The sequence below is a fragment of the Phascolarctos cinereus genome, unplaced genomic scaffold (assembly GCF_003287225.1).
Source record: "Phascolarctos cinereus isolate Bilbo 61053 unplaced genomic scaffold, phaCin_HiC Scaffold_2;HRSCAF=192, whole genome shotgun sequence".
NCBI lineage: Eukaryota > Metazoa > Chordata > Mammalia > Diprotodontia > Phascolarctidae > Phascolarctos > Phascolarctos cinereus.
The window spans coordinates 63,776,830-63,790,512 of record NW_027555625.1 but is presented as its reverse complement, the minus strand read 5'-3'; the positions used below and the strand labels follow the sequence as shown (position 1 = coordinate 63,790,512).

Below are 13,683 nucleotides of genomic sequence, written 5' to 3'. Positions count from 1 at the left end.
TAATTAGTAATTCAATTTATAAATGACACTGAAGTCCAAGTCTTACTTAAATTTCTTTTCAAAACAAATCCCAATAATTTTATTCCATAACATCACAATCTACAAGAAATCAAAAATTTTGGAGATAATTTTCTTCTTTGAAATATTTCCTTGAAAACAACCATGCAAAACTCTTTAAAATAAATAAGTTTTAGTACCTTTCTTACAGGAGGTTTTACAATGAAGTCTTCATATGCATCATCTGGTTTTACTGTTGTGAAGTTTTCATGTAAAATAGCTATTTTCTTTTCATTGTCCCAACCAGCAGGTCTAAAAGGAAAAGAAATAGGGAATGATTTGCTTTTTTGGGTATAATTTAACATATTAATGAGATTGAGAAGTACTACGTAAGATTCAAGCACACAGGACAAGGAGTTTTACCTAATGATCACTGAATACCTGATATTTTTAGGGACTAGAGAGAGTATATTTCAGTTCAATTCAACAAATATTTATATGGCACTGAGGAAATAAAGACAAAAATTGTGTTGTACCTGCCCTTGGAACTATATGAAAGCCAAGTTACTAATCAAATGGAGCTTGCACCCTCAACAGCATTTTACAGGGTAGCCTATACAATAAAGCCCATATGACCCTTTCATTTGAAATGAAAAGCCCTTGGAGATCAAGCCCAGGCTCTGCCTTTTACAGAGGATAAAACGAAGGTCCAAAGTGGTCACATGACAGTCATGGAATCCTAGGGTTGGAAGGCAGCTTGTTCCACTGTGGAACAGATTCAAGTTTTAGGCACTTTTTCCTTACATTAAACAGAAAGCCACAATTTTAAAATGCCTCCTATATCTCTGGGAGAACAAGGCTAATCATTCTTTCCTTAATAATTACAGTGATCCTATCTCCTCTAAATTTTCTCTTTTTAAGCTTAAATAACCTCAAGTTCCTTCAGCCATTCCAGCTCCCTCAAAATGAACATGGTAGGTATTTTATGTCTGATGTCACAGAAAATAATGTTATCTCCCTAAGAGGTAAACTAATGACACAATAAAAGTTTCTTCATTTCAACGATGGCAGTTAAGAAATCTAAGTTAATGCATTACAATAGACACACACTGAAGGCAACTGTACAAAAACAGCCTTAGAATTGTACATTTAAGGTGATATGTTAAGACTTGAATGTGCTGGTGTGATTTCCTATGCAGGTTATGAAATCACTCTCCCTGTTTGGAGGTTTAGGGAGACCTTTACTTATAATCTTCCAGGTTGTTGTACAGACACCACTTCTGCCATTTTAAAGAGGATGTGACTTCTTTTTGAGATGGCAGGATGGTTTGGTGGAAAGGGCACCGGATCAGCAGTCTCAGGACCCAATCATTAACTCATTAGGGGCCTCAGCTTCCTCACTTATACAAGAAGGGAGCTGGACCAGATGATTTATAACGTCTGTTCCAACTCTAAATCTTGGGTTCACATGCCTTGTTCCAAACCACACATTTCAAAGGTGTTAGGGTTGGGCACAGACTCAGGTCTGAGTCCCGAGACTGGTGCCAGTGTTATCTCCCCACTATTCCACAACTGAGAAGCATGGTGTCCTAATGATAGGGATATAGAGACCCTACAAAGAGGCAAACTGATGTGTCCACTGTGTGACCAGTCTTGGCCAATACCTTGCTGATGGGATCAAAGGTAACAATATGATAGTTCATACTTACAGTGGGCTTAATAAGTAATTTTCTTACTCATTAAACAAATGAGATGCTATTAAACAAGACCAGACAGGCCTGACTGGTCCTCTGTATTGGGGCAATTCAAAGGAGACAACTGCACTTAATAATTATTTGCCTTAGTTGTGGACCTAAAGGGATTTTATGCCTACCTTTTCTGAACAATTTTAAAAATCAGCCCAGAAGGGAATACTAGAGAATAACTAGATTAATTTCAATGGAGACTTTCAATGAACGTTTACCAAGGTCTTGCCTGGCACAGGACCTGGCATAATGCTGTGTATATAAAAGAGTTTAATGCATTTTTTGTTTTTGATAGTAGACTTCAAAGAATACAGGAAAACCAACATAACCTACTATAATGTTTGAAGTAGCCAGGTGGTCCAGTGGATAGAGAAGTAGGTTGAGTTCAAATCTAGCCTCAGACACTTCGCAGCTGTGTGACCTTAAGCAAGTCACTTTACCTCTGCCTGCCTCAGTTTCCTCAACTGTAAAATGGGGATAATAACAGCACCTATCTATAAAGTGTTTAGCACAGCTCCTGGCACAAATAAGTGCTTAATAAATGCTTATTTTCTCTCTCTAAATACAAGATACAAATCTCCAGAGGATTATTTCATTTTCATCATAAATATGCATTAAGTATCAAGTGACCCATGTATAGCCTTATTGAAGGCCCTAACGAAGTTAGGGGAAATACCTGCAAATCCTATCAAATGGGATTGTACAATCTGGAATGGACAACTCTTGAATAAAAGTGCATAAAAACAGATTAACTAATACTCAAAGAATCAAAACCACAAGTGACCCAAAGGGCAAGGGAGAGATATGGGTGGAGCTAAGCAGACTGCGGCCTACTGCTAATGATAAACTTGTGTATATGAATAATTGAATAAGAAACTCAGTAGTAACATGAGGGAAAATAGATAGGCAGTCCAAATACATTGTTCATGAAATATTAAAAGACCTAGAGAAAGGTCTCCATACTCTATGGAGAATTTATGGGAGAGAACACAGACAAGAACTGCATAAAATGAGATACACTCAAATACAGATAGAGGAGGAGACTTCAAGATGGATAAACAAAAGACACACATCATCTCCAAACTTCATTTGTACACATTCCATCTCTCACTTCTATCATCTTTTATCAGCTATCAGAAAGCAACAAAAGTTATTTAGTCCATTTTGCTCCCAAGGACAGAAGCATTTTTTTAAAAAGGCCGAGGGAAGGGAAGAATGACCACTTCATAATCAGTTTTAAAGTTCGGTGGTATAAGATCATCCTACATTGGCTTCTGTTTCATTCAGCATGTTGAAACATCAGCATATTTCAGTATCATTTTTCTATAAAAATTACATTATAATTTTATTCAACTCTACAAAGAGTCCTCACAGTCTTTTCTGGGGGGAGGGATGGAGAGTCAATAGCTATGATTTCATCAATATAGGGAACAACCAGTTAGGAAATTCCTTCAAGTGATGAAGACTAGAAGCTGTAAAAGACTGCTACCAACCATCTAGTATGCCATGTTCTCTGTGATGGACACTGCATTAAATATGTAAATAAATTAAGGGGATAAAATCATTATTACTGCATTGATGAACAATTAATAGTTCTTCAATTATTCAGTTCTTATTTTATTTCAGTTATTATCATTTTATAGTCATCCTTATACAAGTTATGGATTCTAGCCTGAGGAGGCTCATTCTCATATACCTCACTGATTTTTTAAAAATAGGAATGATTTTTGTAGATTAATCATGTATTCTATAACACTGCAAAATTTGTCCATTATTTCTGTGAATTTTCTGGCTGAGACAACTGGAGAGTCTAGCCATGCCATTATGTAACCTGCAAATAATGATATTTTGAGTTTACTTTACAATGTTAATCTTTATACTTCTTTCTGTCTCATTGTAACTATTAGCACTTCTAAAAACGTCAAAAAAAAATGGCAAAAAGTGGCATCCTTGTTTTCAGTTGGAAGACTTCTAATGGTTTTCTGTTAAAAATTATGTCAACAACTGCCTTGGGTAATCTTTTACTATGCTGAGGAAAAAAATCCTTCTTTCCTTTTTCTTTGTGATGTTTTATTTATGAATGATGTTGACTTTTTATCAAAAGCTTTTTTTCTATAGATAGGAAAGTTCTGAAAAATTTTTTTGTTAAATTTTTACATGACTATAGATTTATAGCTAGAAAGAATCTTTCTTTTTTTGAAATGAGGAACCTAACAAGGGGACATGCCTAAGGTCACACAAGTAAGGGGTAGCGTCAATATTAGAACTCAGGTCCTCTGACTGAATCAAAAACTCTTTCCACTGTACCACACTGTCTCCCCATGTTGCTCATTTTTTCTGACATTGAAACATCTTTGCACAACCTGCACCAGGTTATAAGAAACCATTTTTAAATGTACTGCTGTCCTGTGTTTGCATTTATTTAGTAAGGCTGTGTAGTGTACGGGACAGAGTGCTGGAACTGGAAATTAGAAGATTTGAGTTCATATCTCACCTCTGGCATTTACTGGCTGTGTGACTAGAGGGAATTCACTGGCACCTAAAACAACTCTCTAAGATTCTGAGCTGGACAGTGGTTGAGGCATGTGTCAGTGCACAGGGTTCCTACAGAGATTAAATCTTAGGTCCTTAACATATTATTACATAACAAGTGTTTTTAGGAAAACTGGTTAGCACTTCATAGAAGAATGGATTTAGAATTCCATCTTACACCATAAACCTCAATGAATTCCAGGTGAATGACAAACATAAAACAAAGAATAATGTTATTTATCTCAACCAATCATTGAGGAGAAAGGAATACTTCTATTAAACAAATAGAAGGAATTACTAGGGACTGACATGTTTGATTACATTAAAATTGTACAAAAAATAACTTAACAAAAGAAAAGTAGAAGAACAAAACATATTCATGGTAAACATAACATATAAAAACCTGACATCTAAAATATATAAGACATTGTTAAAAATTTACACAGGAAGCTCCCAGTCTAATAAGTGCTAAATGGTCAACGGATCTGAATAATTTTCAAAAAATGAAACATGAATTGTTAATAGTGACTTAGAAAAATATTTAACCCTACTAATAATAAAAGCGATGAAAATAAAAACTAACAGGTACCACTACACTCACCAAATTGGCAAAATTAATTAACAGCAACAAAAGTCAATGCCGGTAGGTCATGGAGAAATAGAAAGAAGTTATTTAGTACAGTTAAACAGTAAATTAGCAGCACAGCTTGGAGGGGAGAAGAGACAGCAATCTACTAGTATCCAGTAAAGCTACAAAAAATAATCTTATTCCACTCTAAAATTCCACTGCTAGGAATAAACCTTGAAAGTGGAAAGTGTTATCAAAACAAAAAATGAGATGGCTTTTCCAAAATTTTCAGTGATATCATTTGTAATTTAAAAAAAAAACTAGAAGCAACTTGAATATCTAAAAATAGAGGAACTGGTTAAATAAACTGTGGTAAATAAATATAATTGAATGATTATATAATTAAGACAGATTATGGGATAAAGAAATATGGACTTTTATGAAATACTACAAAACAAAAAAGTCAGAACAGAAGATGATAGCACAGACTAATTATGACCCCAGAAGAAGAAGTGAATAGGAACAAAAGGACAAAGAATCATGAATGTCTTTTGTGATTGAAAAGACATTCTGTACCACAGCAGTGAATTTATTTAAATGTAAACAGATGCAAGGCAAATTTAACTGGTTGTACTGATATTTACTATTGTTCTTAATGTGTCATTTTTAAGGGCACAGGTGGGCAGAAGAACAGAAAGCAAGGAGAGAGAAGTTAAGGTTTTGGCTGACCCTCAAAGTAACTTGCTCCTAAATAACATAATGCTTTTTAGTTATTAAGAACTTCACTTAGGGTATCTTATTTCATCCTTACAATAGCCTTGTGAAATGGGAAGAGCAAGAAATCAAGGAATTAAGGATCTATAAGGGCCCTGAGAGAAAAAAGCTTGTCCTTATAGGGTCACAGCACAGCAGAGCTAGGATTTGAACCTGAGTCTCCTGGATCCAAAGTATTCTTTCGATTCTACTACGTAGACTATTATATTAGCTTCATTTTACAGATAAGGAAAACGAAGGATTGAATTAAGGAAATGGCTTCAAATAGCTGTTTACCAGCCAAAAAAAAAAAGCCAGGTCTTCTGCCTCCTGGTTTAGGAGTCTGTCCATTATACAATACTGCCTCTGTGTAGCCTAATAGAAGGTAGGATAAAGATAAATCGAAAAACAGACCATTTGGGAAAATTGGGAAAACACCACACTTTATAGGATAAAAAGATTTAAAATGTAAAGAAAAAACATCTTTAAGTGAACTTACATAAAAACTGCATCCTTTTCCACCACTAAGGCAGGTGTGGTGAAGTGAAAACCGTATGTTTTATGCACAATATACTTGTACAACAAGTCAAGGTTCTTTTCTTCCTTAACTGATGTATAAATCAAGGCAGCTCCATCTATTCAATTTGCTTAAGGAAAGCTGAGTCAGTATGAATGTTTAAATCAAGCATGCACAATCAAAATCCAATTAAGAAGAAACAGGCCTAAATTATTAATCCAGATACACTCAGTGAGACAAACATTGGAACTTTTGAAACATCAAAAAGGTAAAAACAGCTATAGGATTATAGAACATTAAAACTGAAAGATCATCTAGCCCCAAACCTTTATTTTCTATGAGAAAACTAAGCTCTAGAGTGAGTCAGTCATTCACTGGGGGGGATTTGTAACTAAAATTCAGTATTTGGGATCCCAAATCAGAGTTCTTAACTATATCCTGGCTTTCAGCCCAACCATCAAAAATCTTCTCACTCAGAATCCTAATGTTAAAATAATGGAAGGTCTAGTTTCTAATGAAAAAAAATGTACATATACACTTCGATACCCCAAGGATCCATGATTTTATCCATGTGGCTGTACTATAATACAGACTGCAACACTTTTTCCAACTAAATAAACAGTCTTTGTGAGTTACCACTCGATTAAAAGCCCTTAAAATCCTTGACCTGATGGCTAACATTATGGTGAAGAGCCTTTCAACTCTTAGTTCACCAGACTAGTCCTCAGATAACCTGCCATTAAAAGAACTACCTACACTACCAGTTTGGTAGTGCCTATTCAAAAGGTGGAGCTCCAATGGGGACATCTTTCAAGAATTCAGTCACCTTTATCCCATGCTAAGGGATGTAAACAGCGCTTCAATGAAGGAATAACAAAATAATGTAAGATCTGTATATAGTTGCATATACTATATTTCTAGCAAAGAATAAACAATATAGTATAATGCTACACATAAATGATACAGCATATAGATATGTAGAGTATAAACAACCCATTATGTTTTTTTCCAAAGGAATTTCCTAACTAAGCATATTAGCTCAAATTCACTACTTCAGAAAATAATGTAAGCACTTCAGACACACATAAAACTATTCCTAGGTCACTAGACCATCCTTCATTAAATTACTAATGCAGTATATTAATTTGGCCTTGGTGGTACAAAACTACAGTAAGTATAATCTTTAAGTGAACTTTTTGCCAAAGAAATTATTTGTTCTGGCTAGATGCTGGCTGTTAATTTTTCTGACCATTTTCCTACTTTTAAATCTCATAAAATTCATCAGCAGAAAAAAGAGCCTTGCACACCACAAACACATCTGGCATATCCCTACTGACAGGATGGATTCACTGTACACACATAAATGAAAACAGTTTTCAAATTTTTGTGAAATAAGACTATCAATGTATTCCTTTTATATCTCCCTTACATACTGTAAGCTATTCAAGAAAGTATAAGCCTATTTAAGGAAGCTTTCTGGTTACAGTCCAGTCACCTAACGTGGTTCTGGGGCACCACTTGCTGGATCTGTGAAGACCCAAGGCTGGTATTAACTCAGTGTCTTATGTGTAGACTACCAAGGGATTTCCCCCTACTAAAGCCAAATATTATGTTCTGTTTGACAATAAATAGCATAGACAGCATTTAAGTAGGGCTTTCCAATTTCCAAAGCACTTGGTGTTCATTAGCTCATTAGATCCTAATAAGATCTCTCTGAAGTATACTGAGCATTATTCTGTCCATCTGAGAGATGAAGAAGCTGAAGTGAAGGGACTTGGCCACAAAAGGATAAAATGTCAGAGCTGCATTCAAGCCCAATTTTCTGACTCCAAATCCACATCTGCTGATAATTTAGACCTAAAATTAAGCTGATCTTCCCATTCTGAAAAAACGCCAAGTTTAAGTTTCAAAAGGCACCTAATTCAAATGATGTTTGGCAGCAGAACTGTCAGCTCTTTCCTTTCAGTTAATGTGTCAGATCACCCAAAGTGTACCATCAACAAGGTTGGCTTACCACAGGTATGAATGGAATGCCTCCAAATAATTCAGTATTGCAGCAGACAGCCTATTCTTAGGAGGAAACTCTAAATTCTTCTTCCTCCCTACTTTTAAGATGGTCACAGTATTTTACATTTCTAATGTGTTGTACAGTTTACCAAGTGCTCTCCTCACAGGGAGAAGACTCCTTGAGGTCTGGAGCACAGGTATTATTATTCCTATTGATGAAAAAAATCAAGGTGCAGATAAGTTACACACATAGTGCTACATTTAATTTTGGGGGATCTGCTATTTTATTGGTATAGGAGAGTCCTGATGAGGAAATTCTCTCTACCAATGAAGATCAGCATCTGTTTTGCAAATTATGCGACAAAAACATTTAATCTTATGCTATTTCAAGTTGTGCAATTTTGAAGGGTCATCTTAGAAAAAAAAAAAGGAAATAGCAAAAATGACACCACCTTAAGTGAGGATACATTGTAAGCAGAATTTACGGATGTGCGACTGAATGAAATCAAAGTGCTCTTCTCGATAGTCATGTTCTTTCTCTAGGACGCTCACTGCATCACACTAGAAGAAAACAATGAAAGTAAAGGGTTAAAAGAGTAGTTCTCAAGCTTTGCAGCCTCAAGACCCCCCTTACACTCTTCCAAGTTATTGAGGACTTCCTCCCCAAATCCTTTTGTTTATGCAGGTTATAGCAATTTATATTTACCAGACTAGTAATTAAAATATCTTAGTATTATTGTGAAAAAGGTTTTGACCTCATGGTCTCTCTAAAAGAGTCTCAGGAGCCACAGAAGTACCTGGACCACACTCTGAGAACTGCTGGGTCAACTGATTCTTACTAACATTCATCAGAATAATCCATTTCAAGTTCTATTTCCTCGTCATATCATTGACTAGCCGCTGACAAAAAATATTTACGTCACTAAAAAGCTGCTATCCACAAAGAACCAAACTAGATTAAAAGAGTAGGCTCAGCTAGATGATTTCTGAGTTTTCTTACATAAATGGGTGATATAAATGGGTGACCCTATGATCTCATCCTTAAAGTGAACTGGCACAATGAAAGAACTGATATAATGGTGGGTGGTTTTTTTTCTTTAACTACTGCATCATAAATGCTACCTTTAGGAAGTCAAAGATTCTATAGCTAAAACCAACCTCTTGCAAAAAGCTAAGCTTATATGTTCTGAGAGCCTTAAAAGAACTGCCCCTCTCCCCGCCAATATAAGAATATTTGCAGGCCCAGCACTCAGCGTAATAAGCTCTTAATAAATGTTTATTCCTTTATTACACACACACACACACACACACACAGAGGTAGGCATACTGTGTATATAAGCCTCTATGTATTTTATTTTAAAATTCCTTTAAAACTTTAAAATTACAAATTTAAAACCATACAATTCATACTAATTTTAAATAAAAATACATTCTCAAAGGTACACATCAAAGCTATTAATGTCGTGATGGCAGATTATTTCTGACATTTTACTATTTCCTTTTTTTTTGTTTAGTTTCTCATGTTTTTTAAATCCAAGATTACTGGGAGTTCTGTTGTTGTTATTGTTTTTTAAGATTGACTTTTACAGAGTTTTTCTATTTCTGCTATTACCAAAGAAGGAGAAAGTCTTTTGTACTTTTAAGGAACAGATTTCTCCCCCTCAAACTATTTTTTGAACATTCAAATTTTCATCACATTACACAAAGGAGGTTATTAACTACAAATATATTTAATTAGTATCATTTCCAATGGTCTTCCATTAAAATTTTCCTCTAATATCCTATCATGCTATGATCTTGATCTAGAATTCTCAAAGACTCAAAGATCTGGAAGGCTATACTATGTTGGAAAGGTTTTGAGTAATGGATAGCAACAGACTTTGTATTTTCTGTCTGGGCACCAGTCAAGTTAAGTATGGAGATACTCATCACTAAAGAATGAATTTTTTGACCACTGGAACTCGTGCAATTGTCCAATGCATGGAGGGGATTATGAACTACACCAGTGAAAAGAGTTAGAGGGACAAAAGCATGAATTTGTAAAGCATTGTAAAGTAAAGAATTAGTATTTCTAATTTTACTTAACTTCAGCTTTCAACTTGTGCCTGAAAAGAGTTCATTGCACAAAGTCAACCACGTTTGCCTACTAGTGAAAGGAGACCCAAGCTCATCAAGGCAATCATTCCACTTGGGTACCATTTTGTTAAGTCCTTCCTAGGCCAGATGTGCAGTGAGGGACTCACATATCCAACCCCCTATCATCAACTCCCTGACCTGCTCCAGCTCATCTAGGGGGCTTGCCACAAGAATGCTGAACTTAGCTTGGATGCCCACTGAAGCTCAGAACTACCAAGTTCAAGAAATCCACTAGTCTCAGACTCTCAACAGCAAGGACTATAGGTATACTCTACCACATCAGGTACGGTTTTGACCCTATTCTCACAGGAGTATTCTATGATTTTATATTCATCTTTTACCCTTACCTCCATTTTCTGTATATGCTTTTTAAAAACCCAAGCTGGTCAATGAGTTCCATATACACTCATACTGGTATCTTTAGACAAGTTGTCCTTTTCTTCTTAATCAGAATTGTTTCTTTTCAGATCTTCAGAATTTAATTCTTAAGCAATTTTCATCCTTCCTGGCCTGTAGAATTTCAGGCCATGGAATTCCTCTGACTCTGAAATCTATATACTTTGAAATCTATCCTTCTTACCTACCATTTTATCTTTCCAGAGCAAAGATCATGTTCCTTGGCAGAGAAGACAGAAGTAAATTAAGGGTAAAGCACATGGGCCTCATTTTCATTATCTGTTAACACTGTCCCACCTGAGTTTTTGCACACCTAACACTATTCTTAGATACTCTACTCAACTTTGGCATAAATCCTATTACCTACTCTTGCTTCCAACTTCTCTAGTCTTTAAAAAATTCTAAGTTGGTCAGTGACTTCAGTGTACATCCACATCAGTTTCCTTAGCTAACAACCTTTTATGCTGGAGTTCCTGGAATTATTTTTCCCACAAAATTTTAGTCTGATGACTCCTGTCATCTCTGAAATATCATCTGAAATTTGCTTTCCCAAAATCTATAGTGCAATGTCAAACTATGCTCTATCTTCCAAACCCAACACAAATTCTGAGATGGGGTTGTCACTCTCTCCCAAGCTTCCCATGATTTCTATTTCAGCAACTAGTTTTTCTTTATTGATGGAAATCAGGTCTAATATAACAGTTCCTTTAGTTGCTTCCTACCCCTTTAGGAGTAGGAAATTATTATTTTAGTAAGTCAGCTAATGTGCTTTAAGCAGAGAGGATATCCTAACAGATATCCACATAACGGAAGTCTCCTATCATTACTATATCATGCCTCTTGGTACCAGGGTGACTTTATGTTTTCCAACTCTTCATCTATTTCCTCTGTCTAGGTGTTCTTATAATTTGGCTTTTAAATTCTTTACTCAACTTAAACTACTTCCTACAAAATTCCCAATTATCTTACTGCCAAATCCATTGTACTTTTTTCAATCATATTCCTTGAACTGTCTGCAGCATCCAACCACCCTCTCCTCCTGGATACACTTTCCTGTCTAGGTTTTCATGACGCTGTTTTCTCTTAGGTCACATCCTGATTGCTTCTTCTCAGTTTCCTTTGCTGGTTCATTATCTGTGTCCTGTGCCTTAACTCTTTGTGCACTCCAGGGCTCCATTGTGGGCCTTCTTCTTTCTAAAAAATCCTCTCTTGAGCAATTTACCAGCTTCCCTGAGTTAAATTATCATCTCTCTGCAGATTATTTTCAGATAATATTTATGTATGCCCTAATGCTGCTCTCCTCTGAAGCGATTACTTTTTGATCAACAGCAATAATGAAAATTTCAACTAGACTAAGGCCTTCAGTCTCTCACTGAAGACTTCATAACCCTTAGCAATGTTTTCCAGATCCCTTCTGGCAGTATCACTTGTGACCATTTAAATGACCAGAAGTGGGAAGCACCCATCAGTTAGACTAGTCAATCACATTCTGCATTATAGTTTGACTCTCTGTTGCTGTTTCCAAATAAAATGGAGCCACTTCTGGGCCTCTCAGCAGGGAGTCGCCAATCACCACTACTCTTTTTGCTCAGGCCCCTTTCCTCCCTGGGGGCAGCTAGGTGGCACAGTGAATAGGGCTCTGGCCTTGGAGTCAGGAGGATCCGAGTTCAAATCCAGCCTCAGACACTTGACCCTTACTACCTATGTGATGCTGGGCAAGTCACTTAACCCCAATTGCCTCACCAAGAAAAAAAAAAGGGACCCCTGGATTTGGAGTCAGAAGACCTGAGCTCATTCCAGCCACATACACTAGCTGTGAACTTGACAAGTCACTTAACCTCCATCTGCTTCAGTTTCCTCACCTATCTATAAAATGCAGATAATAAAAGTTCCTACTCCCAGGATTCCTGTGTTGATGAGATATTTCTGAGACTCTCTGCAAACCTTAAAGTGCTATACATGCTACTATAATATTATTATCGCTATTATATGATCTTTCACTTGATAGCAACTGTGTATCTACATCATTATTCTGAGGAAAAGAAACAGCTGCTTCCTCCTCTGAAGTTTTAGCTTCTACCTCTCTGGAAAGAAAGGTCTTTTGTCAAACATGCAAACAGATGCCTAGCTACACAAACACACTGCCTATGAACTCTTATCTCACCATGAGAGGGTCAGAATTTAGCCATGTGGTTGGATCTCTGTAGCAGCTTTCATGATTTTAAAAGTTCTGATCTGAACTGTGTCTAAAAGAAAACTTCTATCCATAAGATCAACAACCCACTTGAGTATTTTACACATGGTGATTTCACAATCTAATAAATACATCAATTTTTATTTTAAACCTTAAAGTGCCATATTAGCACAAACTATTATAATTTCATTCTGTTTGAAAATTTGTGTTCTTTTCCTTAAGTTGAGTATCTTCTATGTTTGGTTTCTGTTTAATTCATAACATACTATTTCTAGCAGAGTTTTTTTCTTAACTCGTAAGTTTTTTGGGGGCTACAAGGTCAGAGAGACAGTAGTAAGGGAGACAGACAAGACATATTCTACCACTATGAAACATTCACGGATACTTACTCAATTTCACATGAGTTTCAGTGATGACTAATATACGCAAGCTTAAACTTGCTGAACTGGAACCCTCCAAGGAGGCAGAATCACTTTCTATACTCCCCTTTTAGATGTCAGAGGCAAGAAAGAACTGAAGTTCTAAGAATCTTTCCCAGGCAGGAACATTCTGCCTTCATTGGACCTTTCATACCATCTTGTTTCTATCTGTCTATTAAATTACTGGTGTTCCTGTTGTATCTTCCCGGCTATACTTTAAGCTTTTTAAGTATAGGCACAAGGCCTTGCATCAAGTTGATGCTAAAAAAATTTCTGATAGCTGTCACATGAATATGGAATTACTTATAACACTTCAACGGATCTGTGATTTGTCAGTAATGAAAGTATATCCCCTTCTTTGAAAGCTGTCAAGGACAACTGTACTTTCTGTAGCAACCCCAGTGATAAATATCTCAAAT

The 13,683-nt window shown here is 36.1% G+C and overlaps 1 protein-coding gene across 1 annotated transcript in view; it reads right to left on the bottom strand.

Annotated features, from left to right (window-relative positions):
- DYNC1LI2 (dynein cytoplasmic 1 light intermediate chain 2) overlaps positions 1-13,683 on the bottom strand; it is a 49,844-nt gene that overhangs the window by 16,154 nt on the left and 20,007 nt on the right. The window contains exons 6-8 of the mRNA XM_020989442.2: positions 8,587-8,680; positions 6,095-6,230; positions 198-309 (exon numbers count right to left, since the gene is read on the bottom strand). Of these exons, the coding sequence (XP_020845101.1) occupies positions 198-309; positions 6,095-6,230; positions 8,587-8,680 (342 nt within the window). The remainder of the gene's footprint in view (positions 1-197; positions 310-6,094; positions 6,231-8,586; positions 8,681-13,683) is intronic.